The 21,539-nt window shown below is 38.0% G+C and overlaps 2 protein-coding genes across 3 annotated transcripts in view; one reads left to right on the top strand and one right to left on the bottom strand.

The window, feature by feature from the left end:
- Nucleotides 1-21,539, bottom strand: part of YAE1 (YAE1 maturation factor of ABCE1) — a 967,894-nt gene that overhangs the window by 827,712 nt on the left and 118,643 nt on the right. The gene's annotated exons all lie outside the window — the stretch shown is intronic.
- The window catches only part of VPS41 (VPS41 subunit of HOPS complex), a 229,229-nt gene that overhangs the window by 196,200 nt on the left and 11,490 nt on the right, over nucleotides 1-21,539 (top strand). For both annotated transcript variants that reach the window (XM_050783300.1, XM_050783299.1), the window contains 6 exons: nucleotides 329-370; nucleotides 513-563; nucleotides 2,942-3,079; nucleotides 9,636-9,690; nucleotides 11,712-11,852; nucleotides 13,145-13,281. In XM_050783300.1, coding sequence (XP_050639257.1) covers nucleotides 329-370; nucleotides 513-563; nucleotides 2,942-3,079; nucleotides 9,636-9,690; nucleotides 11,712-11,852; nucleotides 13,145-13,281 — 564 coding nt within the window. The remainder of the gene's footprint in view (nucleotides 1-328; nucleotides 371-512; nucleotides 564-2,941; nucleotides 3,080-9,635; nucleotides 9,691-11,711; nucleotides 11,853-13,144; nucleotides 13,282-21,539) is intronic.

Here is a 21,539-nt window from a genome sequence, read left to right as displayed (position 1 = left end):
GTCTCATGAGAAGGTGTGAAAGTATCCGAGACATTGAGGGTGGGGGGCTAGGATATGGGCAGTCAAGATGTTTTGTATTTGGTAAATTATAGCAAAGCACCATTTTAGTAGTATGCAAAACACAAAGACTTCAGATTGAGATGCATTTGAAAATGCATTTCTTCACAAATATCATTTTCCATAAGGGCCATTGTAAAGCTAAGGGCCTCTTTAAGTATACAAAATAAGCCCTCCACCTGTGAACGGTGGTAACTACACTGCATTGTGTTTAGTCTTCTCTTCTTAAATAACAGATTTCATTGACTGTGGCTTTTTTTATATGTTTCAGAAAGCTGTTGACATGCTTTTGGACAATGAAGATAAAATTTCAGTGAGTGTCCTTTGTTTTTATATGTGTTACCAGATGAACATCTGGGACTGCTATAACTGTGAAGAAGAGAGTTTATCAGATAATTTTGCAGCTGTCTTTCTATCCTCATAACTGTACCTTGAAACTTTTCTTTTTTATCTAGATTAAAAAGGTCGTGGAAGAATTGGAAGACAGACCAGAGCTGCAGCATGTGGTGAGCACGGCAGTGTCCTCCTTTTGCCCTTTTGATTGACCAGTGAGTGAATCACCTTTCAGTATTGGTACGAGGAGGATACTGGAGTGAATTCTTCAAGGAGGTTAATATTCCAGTTGGAGGTTTCACCACAAACAATGTTCTGTAATTACCAAAATGCAGCATATGTTGTGAATTCAAGAAGGTCAGGGATTAATTGTAGATCAGGCACTTGAATTTTGACCCACAATTGAATTGTGATGGAAAAAAGTTACCAATCTATTATATTACTATAATATAAATATATATAACATAGCTATATATTTAACTATAATGAATGTTTTTGTGTTATGCTGTGTGTAGGAGTAAGCACTCTCCGTCTGTAGTTCCATTAAATATAACCATGGTGTACATCACAGTAAAGGCCAGTATGGCACTGCTGAAACTGTACCAAGTTCTCCTGCTAAGGAAATGTCAGACAACCATTCCATATCCAGGACCACAGGGTGATAGAAGGGCAGAGCCTCATTTCTTTTGTCCCTTACCATGACAATAGCTAATTCCATTTTTCTTATGTGCTACTGGTGGTTGTGCAATTCAGGCCTGTTATTCTAAATTTCTTTGGGGGGCTACTTCGATTCTCTGCATTGCATCATCATGAGAGTAAAGCAGGAATAGTTGTTGTATACGTCCTTTAAAACTTACACAAGAGAAAACTTCAGCAGACATAAGGACTGTGGGACTATCAGTAGGACTATGGGTATCAGATACAATAAGTGCACTTGTGTCTTTGCCTATCTCCTTGCACCCTAGGAGGAGGCTTAGGGAATAGAGCATTTTTTTCAAAAGTCAGTTTTCTGCTTTGAAGCTTTTGAAGACTGCAGGAAGGGAATGAGAGGCATTTCTCTTTTGCTCAGATGCTATTGCTGCATTGTTCATTATTGGAAATCTCAAGATTATCTGCTTCCCCAAGCAAGGCTCCACACTGCTAGCCACCTTGGGAATTCATTTATAAAGCAGTGATTTCTGACCTACTTAAGCCACGAGACAGGATTACGGGCAGTAGCTATCTGTGTGACAGTGTAATCAGTGCAATGGTGAAGTAGTGGCACAGCCCACAGTAACATGGCTCATCTTCCCTGCCAGGCAATGTCTTGTCTCTATAAATTTGACTCAGCATTCATGTGACAGAGCCTCCCTGTCCTGTTTGCACTCTGGGAAACAGCACCACGTTTCCCCGCTCACACACTGACCCCAGTGCCAGTGGACTGGCGGTGGTGCTCATTAGACCTCAGCCTGGCACTTCAGTTCAGTCTACTGCTTGTACCGCTCCGTTTTGCCTTAGGAAGAGGTGAACAGGAAGCCTAAGGATTGGTTCCTTAAGGTACATGTGTCCATGGTTAGGCCTCATTGTGACCAGATGCAACAGCGATGACAAACATCAGCGCATTTACAGTCTCAGCTGCAGGGTGGGCTGGTGCTCTGTGTCTGTTATAAACCAATCCACTTGGAAACAGCCACCCAAGGTTTAATGCACATTGTGGGATTGGTGATTAAGTCTTCCTGTCTTCAGTAGATTGTGGGGTTTTTGTTTACGTTTAATATTCGGTAAACATTGAATTGTTTTCTGACTTCTGAGGACTGTATTGATAGACTTAATCTTGCCTGTGAGGAGAAAGTGAATTACTGATTTCCTCTGAAGTCGATTAACTTTTTTTCAGACAGCTAGGGTAAGGAATCAGTTTTGAAAACTGTTTCACAACACGTGCATTCTTCTTGATTTTTACTTTGTATTTTTGTTTTTGATGTTACCAGTTTAGGCAGCATTTCATTTGAAGACTCAGCAACGAGGAGATGCAGAATGTATGGGAATGAGTTTAGTGCCCGCTACTTGAGTTTTTAAGAACATATGCTTGTCCTAGGACTCTGCCCTCTTTTATATAAAATAATTTTTATGATCTGGGAAGACCGCTCATCTTTTTACTTCTGAGCCAAAGCAGATGGCAGTGAAGATATTGACAATTGCTGTCATTAACATTTCTGTAGTGCTTGGTGTGTGCTAAGTTCATTGGTTCTGAGTGATTTTGTAATGGCAACTCTTTTAATTGTCACAGTAACTCAATAAAATTTTTGTAGATAAACTGAGTCTCGGAGAGATTAGTGACTTGCCTGAGGTCACAGTTGGTACGTGGCAGAGTCAGATTTTTGGGCCCTTCTAGAGAAAGTATCAGAATTCTTTGCTCTCCCAAAGTGTTTTCCTTTCCACCTCTCCATCACCTAGAGGTTTTCCCTGAAGAATGCTTCTCCCCCAACCATGTTTAGAGCTAAAAATAGCAATGTTAGCCAGGTATTGCTTTTCTTATTTTAATGGGTCACGGCTTATCTTTTGTTCCTTTTAGTATTTGCATAAGCTTTTCAAGAGAGACCACCATAAGGGGCAGCGTTACCATGAAAAACAGATCAGTCTTTATGCTGAATATGATCGACCAAACTTACTTCCCTTTCTCCGAGACAGTACCCATTGCCCACTTGAAAAGGTAAGGCACAGATGTCCCCTACTTGTACACTTTGGATGAAGAGGTTGTCATTGATGGTAAGTTGTTTGTCTTTCTTCTCTTCCTGTCTCTGCTCATCCATCCCTGTCCAAGGGGAAGACTGTTGCTCTCAAAGAAGTAGGTTTTTGCTTAGACCTGCTGTCAAGAAAAGGAGGTCTCATTGGATTAGACTTTGGTGAAGAGCTGAAGCATTTCTGTGACAGGTTTAATTGGAAGAACAGTTTAATCTAGGGCCTAGGACATAATCAACCATCAAGCAAAAATGATGTATTAGGAGTCTCAGTCCATCTCCCAGGGTCAGAGTGACACCTCACAGAGTCAGAGCCTGGTAGGGAGACACAGACTGTCCTAAGCCAGAAGCAGTTGCTCCAGTCAGGAATCAGGTTTGATAAACCAAGGTCATAGCTTAGGTCCTGCATCCTATCTTCTTTGAGTGTCTACCCTGTGTTTTTCTATATTTCTCCTACATTCTACATTCCACTATAATTAATCTACTTACTAGTCTCTCTCTCCTGTAAATTCTTCAAAGACAAGGAATTTGTCTTACCCGTTTTGGTAAATCTAGTACCCACCCCACATTAGACATTTACTAAGTGTGTGTTTCATCATGAGTGAGAGAATGAATGAATAAATTAAATACATGCAAGGTCCTAGTTAGGGCTAAATAAGGACTAGTAAGTTTTATGAGACTGCTGTTTCAAAATAAACTGAAGCACTTAACTATATATGTGCTAACAATTGGGCAGCCTTAAAGGCAACAGTATTATGTCCCACAGTTCTCGATACCATCTATCAGTAACATCTACAAATGTCTGACTAAAGTTGGATGGCCAGATACTTTTTAAAAGTTAGTTGTGTGACCACCAAAATAAAAAAAAAAGACATATTTGACCCATACGGGATATGTGCAAAGAAGCTGGATGATAACACAGTTTATGTACTTACAACTTCCATGTTGCTTCTTTAGCCCATGATGATTAAATGCATTGGAGTTACTGTGAACCAGTTTTAGCTCAATGGATTTTTAAAGTCTACAATTAATGGAAAAAAATCTTGCCTGCCTGTTAACTTATAAAACAACTTTAGTATTTTATATTTGTGGCCCTAAGACATTTTCTGAGAACTTAATTTGGAAATTCATTATCTTACTCTAAAAATAAAAACAGATATTACCCTCTTCTCTCACCATAGGCCTTTATAATCTGGCGATAGAGTGAGAATTGTATTCTTTAAACAGTGCTCCTTCATTTGTTTCTCAGTTTTTAAGAAAACATTGTATATTTGCAGAGAGGATGTGGCAGTCTCCTGAAGTCTCCAGTTGACCTCTGAGACAGAGAGGTCACATGTGGGTGATTAACAACCGTTCTCATTCCCTAAGCACAAGGTGCAGAGGCACCACCCAGGTTCCAGTATCTTTATATTGCTCACACACTTTATGCCCACCTGGTTTAAAGTTTTTGGGTCTAGTAGCACTCAGTGGAAGATGCCCTGTTCCACCCAGTAGGGAGCAGCAGAACGTTGCAGACCTGCACGTGAAGCTTCCTACACATGTGGCTTGCTTAGAGCGTTTGTGTAGACCTTGTAGAATTTTTTTCTCTCTGGGCCACTGAAAACACCATATTGAATGTAAAAGAACTCAGCACAAGCATAGTAAAACCAATTATGTTTTAAACACAGTTGTTTTTAAAAATTTATCTCATGTGTCCCACTGAAAGAGAATTTTGAGCATGGACTAGAGGTGGTAATGGTGGAAACAGACCATTATGAGATAATCAAGTAGTAATCCGTATTTTTAGGACTCCCTCAATGGGTTTTCGTGTTTCAGGTTATTGAGACTTCTTCATAAGAGATTATCTCTTTGTCAGGATCTATTGTGGGAAATCTGTATATTTGTAGAAAACATAGCACTCTACCCTATCAGGTACCCAAAGCTGTCTTAAAGGAGAGGTCCATGACAGTATTACTAACTCAAGATTCTTACCCTTTTCCTTAAAAATAAGTTCTGGTTGGGTGTAGTAGCCCACACCTGTAATCCCAGCACTTTGGGAAGCTGAGGTGGGAAAATAGCTTCAGGCCAGGAGTTTGAGACCATCCTGGTGAACATAGCAAGACCCTGTCTCTACAAAAATAAAAACTTTAGTCCAGTGTAGTGGTACATGCTAATATTAGTATCTACTCAGGAAGCTGAGGGAGGAGGATGTCTTGAGCCCAAGAGTTTGAGGTTATAGTAAGCTATGATTGCACCAGTGCACTCCAGCCTAGTTGAGAAAGCAAAATTCTCTTTAAATAAATAAAAAGAATAGTAAGAAAGAATTCTGTATATACTCAGTCATCTTAGAAACAAATCCCTTTTATGTTTACATGTGACATGAAAAAGCTATCATATGTACCAATTTGTGAATGACAAAGTGAATTTCTCCAATTAAATGCATCCCAAGCATGCTAGTAAAGGGCATGGAATACATGTCTGCCTGTTTTGTGTAAAGAGCAACTCATAGAAAATGTGGTCTCTTTTCCTCCTGAATCTGAAATTGAGAACTTTAAAATTCTAATGCCTCCCTTTCCCCAAAGAAATTTCTGTCTGCTTCCTTAGAATTTAGAGATTGTTGAGTCCTATTGGTACAAGAGAATTTTTTTGTTCTTTGTTTCTACTTTAAATGAGAAGTGTTTAAGCTTTCAAAGGCATATTCAGAACCTGTTGATCCACTGTTGTTTATAATTTACCTCTGGCAGAATAACACTATATCTTTCTAATTTTTGGTTGTCTGCCTTTGCTGGGGATTGGCTAATTGTTGAAAGGAGGTGATTTCAGATTGGCAACTGATTGAAATCTTCAAGAATCTACGTCAACCTTATTTTGAATTGATTGAAATCCCACAATCAATAGTATTTGGCCCAAAACTTTGTAAAGATCCTGATGTCACATCAAAAGCCCTAGTTATGGTTTTCAAAAGCTGAGGTTCAGGATTTAAAATCACCAAAATCACCACGACTCTGAAATTCAAAAATTAATCATAAACTTTTATGAAATTGTTTGTTCTAAAGGAAATACAGAGTGTGTAGGAATTTATAACATCTACAGCAATTTTTAAAGATGATAAAAATTATATGTATTTCTTTTGTGCTTTATAATGTATGCTGTGCCTTCATGTATATTGTTTCACTGAATCTGTACGAAAGTGCGGTTAGGTGGGTAGAGTCCTTTTATACATGACAAGCCAAGTCTTAGGGAGCTGGAAACAAGCCTAAAGTCTAGAGCTAATAAGTTGAGGGACCAAGACTTAGAACTTGGATCACTTAACTTTAGGCTCTGTATTTTTTCCACTATGTTGGGGAATCATTTTCAGGTTTAAAAAGTTAATTGAAATAGTAACAATCACTAAAGCATTTCCTAGTGTTGCAAGAATCATGAAAGATTTTTTTTTTAACTGTTAAACTGTCCTTCTGTAATTTACAGATATGGTCATCAGGCCCTGGTTTTCATTTTGCAAATCTGATTTGCTTGTGCCTAGAGTGGTTAAAAGCAGATCATCAGTTTTATAGTTTGGCAGATTTATACCCAAATTTGTGATCGCTTTCATATCTAATAGTATTCACAAGGTGGCAGTATTTCTGAATTTGGAAGAATAAAGCTGAGAGATGCCAAGTTTTGCAGATTTTCATTAAAGAAATTTAAAGAGAAGATTGGATAAAAGATGACAAGATCAAGGATAGGTAGAAATAATTATTTAATTTACATTTGATAAGGTTCTTATTAGTTACCCTCAGTTTTCTAACTTGGTTCTTTACCTTCATACTAAATTAGAAAGAGGAGAATTAAAATATTATTTGTGCATCATTTTTTACTCAAGTTCTATTATTATTCTGACTTTTCACTTTTATTTTCACTACATTCTCCGTGTGTGTATGTTTGTGTGTGTGCTTGTGTTGTGTGTCTGCTTTAAAAATCTTAGTTTCCCTACTCTCTCCTCTAGAGGGAGCACCATGGTCCAGGAACATTCAAGAATCTAAATGCTTTCTTTTTATACTTTACTCAAAATTTCTAGAGACCTCTAAAGTCCATTCTCTCATTTGTGAGAAGAGGATAATTTAAGATACTGTTAGAAACTCGTCATAAAACATCTAAAATTATGTGAAATTGAAATTTCAGAGACTCAAATTATCTTTGAACTTGGTGAAACTCATCTGCTTGCATTCCATGTCATCCCTAACTTCAACTTGCCTTCAGACATTTCTTCCCACATGACTTCCTTTTTGATAGTATATACAGGATTTTATAGCCTTGCTATTCTATGGCATATTCTATGGCATATTCTACAGCATGGAAATGTTTTATAATCCACTCTGTCCAACATAGTAGCCACCAACCACATGTCACAATTGAGTATTTGAAATCTGGCTGGTGCTACCAAGAAACCGAATTTTAATTTAATTTCATTTTAATCAATTTAAACTTAAATAGACACATAGAGCAAGTGGCTGCTGTCTTGGATAACTCAGATGAGGCTTCAAACTGCAAACTCTTTGTGGTTTGAGACTAGCATGTTCTTAGGCGTTCTCATGTGCAGAAGAAAACGGGTAATGGCTCTGTTTGAAATCTTGAATGGTATTTTAAAGTGTGTAAGTGAATTTCCAAGTACAGAACTGATTCATGGATACCCTTTAATAATAAATTATTTTAAGCAGCATAAGTACTTATCATTATTCAGACTTTCTCTAAACATTCTCCTTATTCCGTTGAATTACAGTATTCTGTTTATCTGTGAATGGCAGTCCCACTCAACTATAAACTCTCTGTATCTTAACACCCAGAACAAATCTAGGCACTCAGTTGACTTCTCAGTGATTTCTTGTTTGAATCCCATGTCCTCTGATGTTTCTGCTGTGTTCTGCTTTATTATTTAACTTCTTACCTATGTTTTTTGTCTCTGCAGTAGTATCGCTGCAGGAGAGTGAAGAGTTGGTAAGAAAGTTTCATCATTTACAATGATGATTGACAGGCAAGACCATATAGGAATAGGTAAACCATGTTTTTAATCAAAATAAAGGAAGATTTTCTTCGGTATTAGCTAGGGATTAGATTCAACTGTGAGTGATAAAAAATCCCAAAAGAATAGTGGCTTAACAGAGCAACAGTTTCTTTTTCTGTCACGTGGAGGTGTTGGTTGAGTGGCCCTGCTGAGGGCAGCATGCCGCAGGGTCAGAGACCGGGGCTCCTTCCTCTTGTTCATCCACCTTGGGTGACCTTGACCTCATGACATAAGGTAGTGCCATCCAGTAGTGGAGAGTTGGGGGTAAGGGAAGCATTTCAGGCAAGGGGACGCAATGAAGAGATGAGCAGAGGGAGGTGAAGCTGCACAGGAATTCAGGGCTAGGTTGTGGATGCCTTGTAAGTCGTGGTAGAGATTCTCAGCTTTAAGTCTGAGTGGAGCAATGCAATAGAAAGTTTTGTATGCAGGGTGTGAGATAAGGTTTCCCAGCTGCGCTCATTCATCATACTGCATCCAGTTCAGATGCCACTTCCCCTTGAAGCTTCTCACAAGAGGACCACACAGTTTCAGTGTCCCGCCTCTGTACACATGGCCCTTTGTTCATGTTACTCTAATCGTGGAATAATGCGTTGTCACATCTCTTGTCACTTCCTGGACCCTGAGCTCCCAGGGGTGGACTCATGCTGCTAATGCTCCTACTAAGCCGCCTCCTTTATTCTCTTCTTTGTTGTCCTCTTACCTATAATCATCACTAACATTTTTATTATTGTCATCTTTCCATCTCTATCTAACCTGACCCTCTAGCACCCAGCACAGAGCATATAGTAAATGTGTTCTGATTAATTTAGAATCAGTAAGTAATTTATCAATATGTAGGAGGGCTTTTTTTTTTTTTTTTTTAAACACTAATGGAAATGCTCTCATCTGCATAGTTGCTCCTTTTTGGATCCTTGATCATCAAAGGTATTTTTTTCCTTCCCACCTTTGACAGATCCTTGAGCAGAGTTCTCTTTCAACCCCTGTGTTCTGGCAGTACAAATATTCGTAGTAAATTCATTCATTCATTCATTCGTTCATTCATGCAGCATGAAATCATATTTTCTGAGCATATTGTATGCACAATACTGGGAAAGTTCAACCATGAACAACATTCATTACATCTTAATGGAGGTAAACAGAGCTTAAACAAATGACTACAGATTTGGAAGGAAGCAGTGCTGTAAAGAAACCTAAAGTAGTGTAAAGAGAGAAAGCTTAGTGGGAAAGGCCCTTTCTTTTCATTTGGTGTCCTGTTTTCTACTCTTGCTCATGAAATGTTCTGAGTAGCTTCAAATATGTTTTAAGTTGAATTGTGTAGAGTCCAGTACCTCTGAGAGGTGACCGAGTGCAGCCAGTCTAGGGAGCTGTGTTCCTTATTTGTTTGCTTTGTTTTATTTTTAAAGAAAAGCTGTGGAAAAATTCTTTCAAGTGTAAGTTTAAATGACTTTATTACTATTTGTTCTTATTTGGTAGCCTATAGTAACATTTTTACCCTGCTTTAATTGAAGGCTCTTGAGATCTGTCAACAGAGAAACTTTGTAGAAGAGACAGTCTATCTTCTGAGTAAGTAGCTTTTGTTCATTTTGGTCGCCATAAACTAAGAAATGGGATGACAACATGAAGTAAATTGTCTAAGAAAGGACATAGGTTTTAGACCAATGTAACACAGAATTTGGGCCTATTTTGTACAATAACTTAATATATGAAAACAGACTTCACAGCACAGTAAAGAAGGAAGAGTTGTTTAATAAATGTTGAAATAACATATTGGTAATTTATAATCAACACATAAAAATTTATCAGTTTATACCTCACAACATAGATTAAAATAAATTGTAGATGAGTTGACAAGTTTTTTCATTTTTAAAAAAATTATAATCAGCTTATATTCCATCATATTGGTAGAAAATAAATAATCACTTTTAGAAATCACACCCTAAATAACTGGAGGAAATGCAATTGAATAGCGTAGTTTTGGAGAAAGAGGAGAGCTTTTTAATATCATCTAGGTGTCAGTGTTCCTGGTCTTCTGGCTCCTACCTCCACATGAGTCACAGTTTTTGTACCATGCATACCAAGAAACAAAACTTGTCATCTTTTCACATTCTTCCAAAATGAGCCACGAGCATGACAGCAATGTGGGTTGTACTGAGGATTGCATAATGTGGCATATAACATAACATTCATATCTGGTGTTTCTCCATTGTCACTTCCCTGCTGACCTCAGTAGGGTTTTTCCGCTTTACACCTTTCCCTTATACAACACTCACCCTCATTGGCCTCTTTGCCTCTGTTGAAAAATAATCCAAATCCTCTATTCCCATTTATGTGTATGCAGATTCATGGGTGCTCAGCCACAAACCCAGAATTATCCAGTTGTAGCACCTTCCCTTCTTAGGAGAAGTGCTTTTGGGGCTGCATTTTGTTACTTCAGCATGTTCCTGGGGTTCTAATCACAATTTTAAGTAGCTCATCAATTCACTAATTGCAAACAGTGTTCTCCCCAAGAAGTATTTTGGTGGAATACATTTTTGTCATATTGTCTTAGAAGCAGTAGAGGACTTATAGGGACATATAGTCGGATTTTATAAAAACTTGAAAATCCTGTAAACATTTTAAATAACTAACCATTTTTACAGACGTAGGCTGTGGAAATAATATTTGTAAGAAACACAAAATGCTATGGAAGGGGTATTAAATGGGATATCATTTCATTCACGAACCAGCTTTTATTGGTTGATTATGGCCATGTACAGTGAGAAAGATTCAAGATCCTTTACTAGTTCCTGTGCAAGCCCAGAGACAGCGGTAAGGGTGACAACCTACAACCAGGCAGTTGCTGTCCCTCCACTGAGTAAGGCTTTCTTACATGTACTATATTAAAAACTCATGGAAAAATTTAAACTATTAAAATGCCATAGATCAATGAGCAAAGTATGTAAAGAAGATTAGCCAATAGAAGCATGGTTGATAAATACTTTCAGCTCATGAGGGTTATTGAAAGACTTTCCCCTGAACTTGGGAGAGAAGAAAATGAGGTAGCCCTTTGATAATCGAATTTGCAATTGGCACAAAGTGTATCAGAAAAGCAATATGCACAGCTACCTCATGAGGCAGAGTGACTTTAGGGACTTTAAAAGTCTTAAGTGTATCTGAATGTGAAGGTATTGACCTCCAGAATATATATAAGTCTACCAAAAGTAAGTCAGAGTATGACAGACCTGGCTTCAAATTCTGGGTGTACTATTTAGTAGTTGTATGATCTTAGCAAGCTACTAACATTTCTATTTCCTCTTCTATAAAAGAGGAATATTAGTAGAACATGCCTCATAGGATGGTAGTGATGGTTAAATGATGCCATTTATATGAGGCACTTAAATGAGTACTCAGCACAGAGTAAACATCCAGTAAATAGGAGATATTTATTTTACTATGTTATAGAGAGTAAATGTTGTTGTCACATGAGAAAATAGCCTTGTCTTAGCTTTCCAACTATGTAAACAAATTAAGAGATATGCAGTTAAAAAAAAAAATCGTTAAAATAACCTTAAATGAACTCTTTCTCCCATCTTCACCCCACCTAGGCCGAATGGGTAATAGCCGAAGTGCCCTGAAGATGATTATGGAGGAATTACATGATGTTGATAAAGCAATCGAATTTGCCAAGGAACAAGATGATGGAGAGCTGTGGGAAGATTTGATTTTATATTCCATCGACAAACCACGTAAGCATAAAAGCCATCTGTGGTTATAACTTTTTTTCTATCAGTGTAGCCAGTTATGTCTAGATTAAAAACTATCTCAAGATACATTGGGTTAAAAAAATGGCAGTGTACCTACAATAAAAATAGGCCAGGTGTGTTGTAATGATTTCCAGTACTCCTCCTGTGCTGGAAAACCTGGAGCCTCGTCACTTTGCATTACCTGAATGTGATGAAGAACAGGTGGCTACACAGTTTATTAATTGTGTCCCCATGAGGCATGTTTTTACCTGCTGCAAGCAAATTGAATAAATGTCATCTGGGTTGTGTTGGTGTGGTTTTTTTTGTTTGTTTTTAGCTTGTATATGGGAGTGTTTATAGTTTAAGTGTATAGACCTTACCAGTCTTTTTTGGAAACATGTAACTGTTCTGGACATTGATGATATTTGGATGTTTGCGTTGTAGCATTTAGCCTCTTTCCTGCACTATTTTTATCAGTACAGCACCCAGAGTTTGTATTTGTTGGTCCTCAGCTTGACTATTTGTATTGGGTCTCCCATTTTGGAAAGGAATAAACAAAAGCAGTCACCTACCAGAAACCTGACTCTTTTGAAAATAACTAACAGTAGTGATTTGACATTTCCTCTTTCCTTTTTTTTATTTTTTTTTAATTTTTAAGTTTGGTAGGAAATCTTTATGTTCATGTAACTACCTTAATCTGAAATTGACTTTAATAACTATCCTCTTGACAATATAAGGAGTCTCATTTGTAACTAGCAAGATAAAGAATAGTTTAAGAATCTCAAGAGGCAAAGTGATGTCACAGAACACATCATAAACTTGAGGCTGGCCTGAGTGAATTTGGGCACATTACTTCTTAGCTGTGTGACCCTGGAAAAATTAAACACCCCATTTCCCTTGTCTGTAAAATGCGACCACAGCATTCCTACCTTGCGCAGTATTTGAGGAAAGTGTATATAATACCTGAACGGTAATCAGTTGTCAATAAATACTGTTTGCACCCATTTGATGCTAAAAACTGTCATTTGAAGGCAAGTAATCATTTGTTCAGCTGTTTTAAAACAGTTCTTATTTACTTTCTCCTTCATGCCTTAAGGAGCGTTAGTTCTTGGAAGTTTAGAAGATTAATTCTTAAGAGTTTAGAAATTTAAATGGTTTTAACACTTACTTTGAAGGAAATAATTTTTTCTTTGAGTTACTTTTGGTCTAAAATTGCATTATGTGCAAATTATGTACAAATAAAATTGCATTATAATGTTGCTTTTATGTTCATTATTTTATGTGATATTTTGTAGCATTTATTACTGGCTTGTTAAACAACATTGGCACACATGTTGACCCAATTCTACTGATTCACCGTATTAAGGAAGGAATGGAGATTCCCAATTTGAGAGATTCCTTGGTTAAAATTCTGCAAGACTACAATTTGCAAGTAAGTATCCTTTCCTGGACAAATGAGCATGCTGAATGAGTTGACTTAGATTGGATAAATATTTCTAGGGTTTATGTTAGGTGTCAGTTAAAAAGTTTCGATTTTATGGTTACATTTTATTTAGGCCCAGATATTTAGAAAACTGTTCAAACACAGTAATTAGAAACGTCACCTTTAAAATTGTGTTGTCCAGTAATACCTCAAAGGCCTTAAGAAGGCTATTTGATTCTTTAGCCATCTCCAATTTTCACTTGCTTTTGAGCAGACATTCTTACATTTGTATGGTTAATATAACATGAAATTGAGATATGAAAGCAGTTATAGTGGCCATTAGATCAGGCCACCCCAACATTTTTAGGGAGAATAAGTATTGTGTCCGTTTGAGGGAATTAACAAAAATGTTTTTCAGTAAGGTAATAATTTTTTTTTGAAGCCATTCAGTAATCTGTTGCCTGAAAGCTGTTAAAATATAGGATTTTATTTAACCTTTTGTCTGTTTTCTAGAATAGTGCAACTTTATTATCCTTGTTAAATCAGAATTTGTGATAAGAACAGTGGAACTCATTATTTTCATATAAATTATTATGCTAATTACAAAGCATCTTAATCTTTTCCTTAAAAAGACTCTAGCGATTACTATTTTTCAGGAAGCTGGTAGCTTCTATAAAAACATTTCCTTAAAAATTCAGACTGTTGCCCGGGTGCAGTGGCTCACGCCTGTAATCCCAGCACTTTGGGAGGCCGAGGCGGATGGATCACGAGGTCAGGAGATTGAGACCATCCTGGCAAACACGGTGAAACCCCGTCTCTACTAAAAATACAAAAAAAAAATTAGCCGGGCGTGGTGACGGGCACCTGTAGTCCCAGCTTCTCAGGAGGCTGAGGCAGGAGAATGGCGTGAACCTGGGAGGCGGCGGAGCTTGCAGTGAGCAGAGATTGCGCCACTGCACTCCAGCCTGGGCGTCAGAGCGAGACTCCGTCTCAGAAAAAAAAAAAAAAAAACAATTCAGACTGTTGTTCTTCCTCTAATTCACTTGAAAATGAGTTTTTGTTAATAGTGGGTGAAATTGCTTTCCTAGAAACAATTTTTGCAGGTAAAGCCAAAAGAAAAGGCTATTAGCCGAGGAGCATTGTGATGTGAGATCCATTGGGCAAGGATTCACCATGCAGGTTGCAAAGTAGAGGTCTGCCTGCACTCAGGGTAACAGCCTTAGGTAAGAGGCAAGGTGGAAAGGAGAAGATATTGCAGGTACATTGGTGACATCAAAAACAGATGTAAGAGATGAAAGGGATGGCAGAGCTGCAGGGACAAGAGGTTGTGCCAGAGAGTGTGACGTCATTAATGTTTCTGAAGCGGAGTCATGGTGTATACATGTTCAAAAAGTGGGATGATGGTAAAGGTCACTTGTGTAGAATTAGTAGAGAAACTGAGGCCACAGCCTTTCTGAGTCATCCTCATGGACATGAAGGCCAGGAGGAAGAAACGAGATGCCCTAAGCCAGGCTCCAGCTTCTCAGTGAAGAGTCCACAGGGGACAGTGGTATTAACTGGACAACACCACTTTAAACATGAAGAAGTTTGAAGATGGGGGTGGGGGTGGGGATGAGGGTGTGAGAGATCATGGAGACTTCACTCAGGAGAGCTTTGTGAGAAATTGGGTTCATGGGAGAGAAATTTGTATTCAGTTAAGCCAAAGAAGTAGATTACCTATTCCGCAAAAAGCTTAATGATATACAGGCATGTATTTCCAGTGGGATTTGGAGGTGTGCAGATGACCCAGGGGAAAGGTTATTGGAAGGAGAATGAGAAAGGCAAGAAGGAAATAAAAACGTGGGAATGGGTTAATAGGCAGAGAGGTGAGATGAGGAGCTGGCCTTTTATGGCCGCGCCGTGGGAATCCGGAAAGGTGACGTCCCTGCCTGGGGAAGTCACTAATTTAAAAAGTCAGAATTGGGCTTTGATGAAAGTGGTTTCAGTGTCAGACCTTATAAGCCTCTGAGTGTGAGTGAGCTTGATAATGACCTGTACTTCACTGGCCCTTACCAACCCCAGGCATGCCAGAATATGCTTTAGGTTTCAAATCCACATTTGATGAGAAGTCATTTAGGTGTCTCTGAACAACCCTCCCCCAAGGGAAGTAGTCAATAATTATCCCTCTGCCTTTCGCCAGTAGTGCAAGAAACTTGGCCTCCAGGTTAGAAGTTGTGCCTTTCTTTTTCCCAGCCTCCACAATGACTGCAAAACCGCATAGTGCATACCTCTGACTAGGTCATTCTTCCAGAGAACCAAGCTCATGGGCACCACTGTGGTCTCCGTGTTCATTCATTTTTAATAAATAAATTTGCATCGTTCTGAGTCAGCTGGAAATAAAAATGAAATTAATATTAGATGCAAAATGAATGCCTAACATAAAAATTTATACCAAAGACTGCTAAATCAGTATTTTTTCTTAACTAGAGCTTTTCCTTAAGATATGTAAGTCTGTAGTTTGGTAATGTGTTAAGGAGGTTCAGAATTATTTAGCCAGTGGGTCCAAAAAGCTGTGGTTGCCTATGAATCCCCCAACCAAGGAGTGGCTTCTCAGAGGGTGGGGGAGAGATGAACAGGGAAGGCAGCAGAGCCTATGGAAACTGCTGCATCTGGAGTCCCCACTGGAGCTCAGGCATCTTGTTGGAGAATGCAAACAGAAGATGCTCTCGGGGGGCAGGTTGTTCAAATAATTCCAGGTGTTATTTTTCACTCACAGATAAAGAGTTTAAAATATTACTCTGCTCTTTTTACATAATATATTAATGACCACTTAATGTGTTTCCTTTCTCTAGGCAATCTATTAGAGTTCACTGTAAAAATAAATCTATCTAGAGAGTATTTTGCACTTTCCAGAAGGATTTCACATGCATGTTTTTGTTTTATTCTTTTTTTTAATTTTGTATTTCATTAAACTATGTTGTTTTTCACATACTCTCACCTAAGAAAGTAAAAAATTAGCAACCCTATTCAATCTGAAAATTCGGGAGAAATTTTGCATGTTCATCAATTTCCAGGAATCTGGAACTGACTCTGTGTGTGATGGGGTTGGGTGGGACAGTAACCCCAGGGGATATCAAGAACCATTCAGTAGTATAGGGATCTGTGGTTAGATGTTGGGGAAATGTTCTCACAGGGTTTCTCAGCACCTTTTCTTGCTAGTATGCGTTGGAAATCTCTAAAGGGAGATTGACAATAGAGCATACAGCATTTAAAACTTACTTGGGCACTGCTTTGGGAGATCATTCATTAGCCAGTTGTTAACTGGAAGGTGGGTGAGAGAATGTTGTGGGAAAAACTTGAAATGAGTAACTCTTCTGCTTTTGGTTTCACGTTTTCTAAAATGTAACAACTTTCTTCAACTGAAGGTTAGCATCATTAGGTTTGTTAGATGCCTATGACATGACATAGTTTAAGGAAATAGTATAATCAACTACATTAACAGTGTTTAATTTCTTTAACTTTCTATGTTTTTATACCTAGCTACCTTGTTAGTGTAATCACTGCACAAATTTTAAAAGCTTCATGAAGTCAGTAAGATGCAAGTAGCATGTATTGCACGTCATAACTTTAAATGTTTCTAGGCCTGATTTCAAGGACAAATAGCACTTATTTTGATATAATTTACTTCCAAAACAATATGGTATCAATGATACTTCAGTTTTTACGTGAACTGACCAGTTTCCAAATGAGTTTATGCTATAAATTTCTAATGTTTTGTATTTTCTATTTTTAAAACATTATAAATTTAGCATTTATTTATTTAGTATTTATATCCATTTTTGTAGTTGGAGGCTTTTTTCCCTTAAGAATTTCAGCATCTTTGTTCTTAAACACTTTTCTTGATGGTTTTATTTGACAAACATTTCGTCTTCACAACAGTTTTGTAGGAACTATCATCTTTGTTTTACAGATGAAAAGACTGACTCTCAGAAAAGTTAAATGATTTGCCAGTCTGAGAAGGTGATGAACTGGGTTTGAACACAGATCCTCTGACTAAATCTCATGCCTTTTTTAAATCCATGAATGCATTACCTTTTGTAGCCAAAAGTAATCTAAAAAATCTGCTAATTAGAGTGAGGTCTTAGGATTTTTCATTATGGGTAACACCTCTTGGGAAAAGAATATAGCAAGCATGTTTTAACTTGCTTCTAAGGAGGTGTCATGGTGCTGTGGAAATCTCACCAGGCTAAGCCTCCTGAGTCCCTGGTGTGAGTCTAACCCATAAGTAAAGTAGCGGATGATCCTGAACAAGTCATTGCACATCCCTGGACCTCTGTTTTTCCTAGAAAAATAAAAGGGAACAGGGGCTAGATTAAACATCCATCTTAGATGCTTTAGGGGCTGTAGACATTCCTAAGGCTAACTGAAGCTAAGGCATTAGGTACAAAGCTGAATTGCCTTTAGCCAACACCTGCTTAGTTAGGTTTCTCTACATTTCTCTCTGGAGCAGGATGTTCAGCTTTGGGCACTGGTTTGGGTCTCCTGATAACAAAAATTTCGAAGATCACTGCAGAAACCTGTGACTCAGCCTTTACAAGATGGACACAACACTCAGGAGTTTCCACTGTGATGGAAACTCCTCTGAACTTGTGTTATTGTGGTGATCGACCCCCGTATTTGTATCCTTTTATACTTGGCAGAATCACGCCACATGGTTCTCCCAGCAGGCCCTCATCCCTGCTCTGCAGATGAGAAAGTTGAGGCTAGAAGATGTTGCGTGATTTGCCCATGTCATGCAGTAGAGCCAGGATTCCAAGCCTATGCACTTGGTACTGCTCTGCCTCCTGCCATTTGGCAGTTTTATGTTTTCTTTTCATGGGTAATGCTGTGAAGTTTTGTTTTTATTTTTTATTTTTATTTTTTTTTGAGACGGAGTCTTGCTCTGTCACCAGGCTGGAGTGCAGTGGCGTGATCTCGGCTCACTGTAACCTCCACCTCCTGGGTTCAAACGATTCTCCTGCATCAGCCTCCTGAGTAGCTGGGATTACAGGCACATGCCACCATGTCCAGCTAATTTTTGTATTTTTAGTACAGACAGTTTATCCATGTTGGTCAGGATAGTCTTCGTCTCCTGACCTCGTGATCTGCCTGCCTCGGCCTCCCAAAGTGCTGGGATGACAGGTGTGAGCCACCGCACCCAGGCTGTTTTTGTTTTATTTTTTTAAAGATAGATAATTATCTCCCCAGCTACCAATCTAAGAGAAGCATTGCCCGACTTCCTTTTCCACAAGCTTTCAAAAGTGGTGTGAATGTGGAATCTCTGCTTATTGAAAATAAGGTCAACTCACCTGATGAGGGAGGGAAAATCCACCCTGTACTGTTCTTTTTCTTGAGATAGAAGCTTTGTAGATGAGATTTTCCACTTGCTATAATTAGGTGTAACTGTTTATAAATGCTTTTGTTTTTAATCCATCTATAAGACAAATATGTGCCAAAACTTTTTGGTGCTCATGCTTTCAGTTTTACAATTATGATTTTCATCCTCCTTTCTATAGCAGTGTCTGTGAAGTTCTGTGTGCATGCCTAGTGGTACTTCGTTTATGTTATCTCTGGATAAAAAATGGACTATCTACATAGTGCTGTTGTGTGGCCTTCCACATCATATCTCGTGTATCTCTCACTGCTGGGCCCGTTTGGTCTCTGGAGATGCATTCATTGTACTGGCAGTTTACACCAGAGTCACATACAGAATTGGTATGGAAGACAAATAGGCAACTGTTGTCTTTTAAAGAGCAATGGACATGGTATTTGCAGACCTGGGCTCCAGTTCTGGCTTTGCCATTAACAAGCCTGTTGAGACTTTGGTAAGGCACTTCAGCTTTCTGGAGCTTGGTTTCCCAATTAGATTAAGCCAGTGTTTGTGAAGCCTGGCTGCACACCAGAATCACCTGGATTCTTGTATACATTACATAGTTTGAGGCACCCAGCCCAGATCTGCTGAATGAGACTCTCTTGGGAAGGACTAGGGAACATGTCCTGAAACCACCTTGATATTTCTTACTCACCTAGTCTGGCACTAGTCTGTGTATTGAAATTTTAGAACCTTGAAATTAGATGATCTCTAAAATATTTTTTGTTTCTAAAGTTCTTAACAGAGGCATTTTATAAATATGTCTTTACATATTGAATACAGCTGCATATTTAATGTTAACCTAATATTTTAATGTAAGTCTTAATATTTATTTTGGGATCTAATAAAGCAGCTTAGATTTTTAGGTATAATTGGGGTTTATTTTTCACGGTTTTTTCTTTTGCCTCAAAAGTGACATTTATTTAAAGAAAAAAAAAAAACGACAAATTGTCCATCCCTTGGCTCCCTTCCCTCCCCTGCCCTGTTCCTCCCAACTGCCCCTTGGATTGAACCCTGGCTGGGGCTGGGTAGCAGGACAGCTCCTCTCAGATGAAGTCAGCAACACTGATGGGCGTCTCCTTAACAGAGGGGCTGTCAGAGGCCTTAGTGTCTTACGGAATAGTTGTTTTCAAAATGCCATATACTTGATGACTTATAAACCCATTTATTCAAATATGTGAGTATCTCCTGTGTCAGACAGTATGTTATGTGCTAACAGGGCCTCGACATGTGGTCTCATAGACCTGGAGATGAGCGAGACGCAGCCCTTTGTTCATGCAGCTCATGATCTGAATTAATGTTTCTGGGAGAAGTAAAATGCCTTAACACTTCTGTTTTGTTAAACTACATGCACCATGCACGCAGACACAGACACGCACACATACCATATACACATGTACACACAGACACACACATGTACACACACATACCTCATGCAAACTGGTAAGCTGATTCCAGACATCTCCATGCCTTCCAAAGTTATTTTTCCAAGTTTACATTTGCTGCAGTCCCCATAGTCCTTTATTTCCCATATCTCTACTTTGCAATCCAAATGGGATAAGAGGAAATAACGCTTCTTTCTTACCAACCTTTTTTTTGGGCCTACATGGATTTCTTTTTGACTCTCAGTATATAAGCTCCTAATTTTCTTCTATGTGAGAGTTTTTGAATAAACTCTCTCATAGAAGAGTTCATGAAATAAACTTTTAAGACCAAATGAGATTTGTTGTTTTCCTTTTGAAATTATTTCAGTTTTGCCTTATCACAGCTTTTAGGTGACGTAGGTGGCCTGTGACAACAAGGTGTAGCTTTTAAAATTAATTTGGTACATCCATACCTTGTGCTATTAGAAATTTAAATACAATTGTGTTTATAAGATTGTTTCTGAACTCCAACATAAGACCTTAGGATCTCTTTCCCTTTGTGTTTCTCTGCAACTCATTATCTTTATAAGAATCCCAGCCAAAAGCAAAGCTTTTTCAAGAAGAATTCAAGCTCCATAGCATTGTGACCTAAAGGAAGGATTAGAAATGAGGGGAAAAGTTTCTCAGTCTAACCCCGTGTCATATTGGGGGCTTTTCAAACCAAGTAGCTGTCTGTCATTTGCAGTTCTAATGACAAGCATTGCAGTATGAACAAGGCAATGTCAGCAAAATGTTTAGTGTTCGAAGAATCTTTTAAAAGAAAAATTTCAGAATTTTTATTTTACTTATTTTATTTTATTGCAAATTTTTATACTTGTCGTAAGCAATTATTACAAATGTAATAATTATAAAATGTGTAATTAAGTTTATATTATTTTATTACACATTTTTATTTGGCGACTTTTGATGGCATTTTTCCCATGGCCGCCATTTCTAATGAACCATAACAACTTTGCTGATATACAGTTCTTTTATTGCTTTATACAACTTCTATGGGTCTGGTGTTTTGCTTTTGGTTGGGATTATTATCAGTGATGATGAACTGCAGAGAAATAAGGAGAAAAGGGGAAGCTAAGGCAAATCTAAGTTGTCATGTTGGTTTTCAACAGTTGTATTATGAATTCATTCTTATTTAAATTTACAGTAGCACAAAATATAATATGTAACAGATTGTTTATAGAAGCCATAGCTGGTTGACTTCAAAATGATGAAAAGGAAAGAATAAAGGTCTTGTTGATAAAATATGTAATTTAGAAAAACTTAGAACTATGGAAGGAAACAAAGTAATATTAAGAAAACAAGAATCCTGGAGTAGGATGTAAGAAGAAATTGACCCCTAGATTTGAATAATCTTGGAAAAATACAGGAAAGTCCCGTAAGGAAAATAAATCTCTGAAAAGTAGTATTGTACTTTCTAGGCCATACCTACAAGTATTTTTTGAGATGAGAATTAA

Source organism: Macaca thibetana, chromosome 3 (genome assembly GCF_024542745.1).
Source record: "Macaca thibetana thibetana isolate TM-01 chromosome 3, ASM2454274v1, whole genome shotgun sequence".
NCBI lineage: Eukaryota > Metazoa > Chordata > Mammalia > Primates > Cercopithecidae > Macaca > Macaca thibetana.
This window is presented reverse-complemented; position numbering and strand designations above follow the sequence as displayed.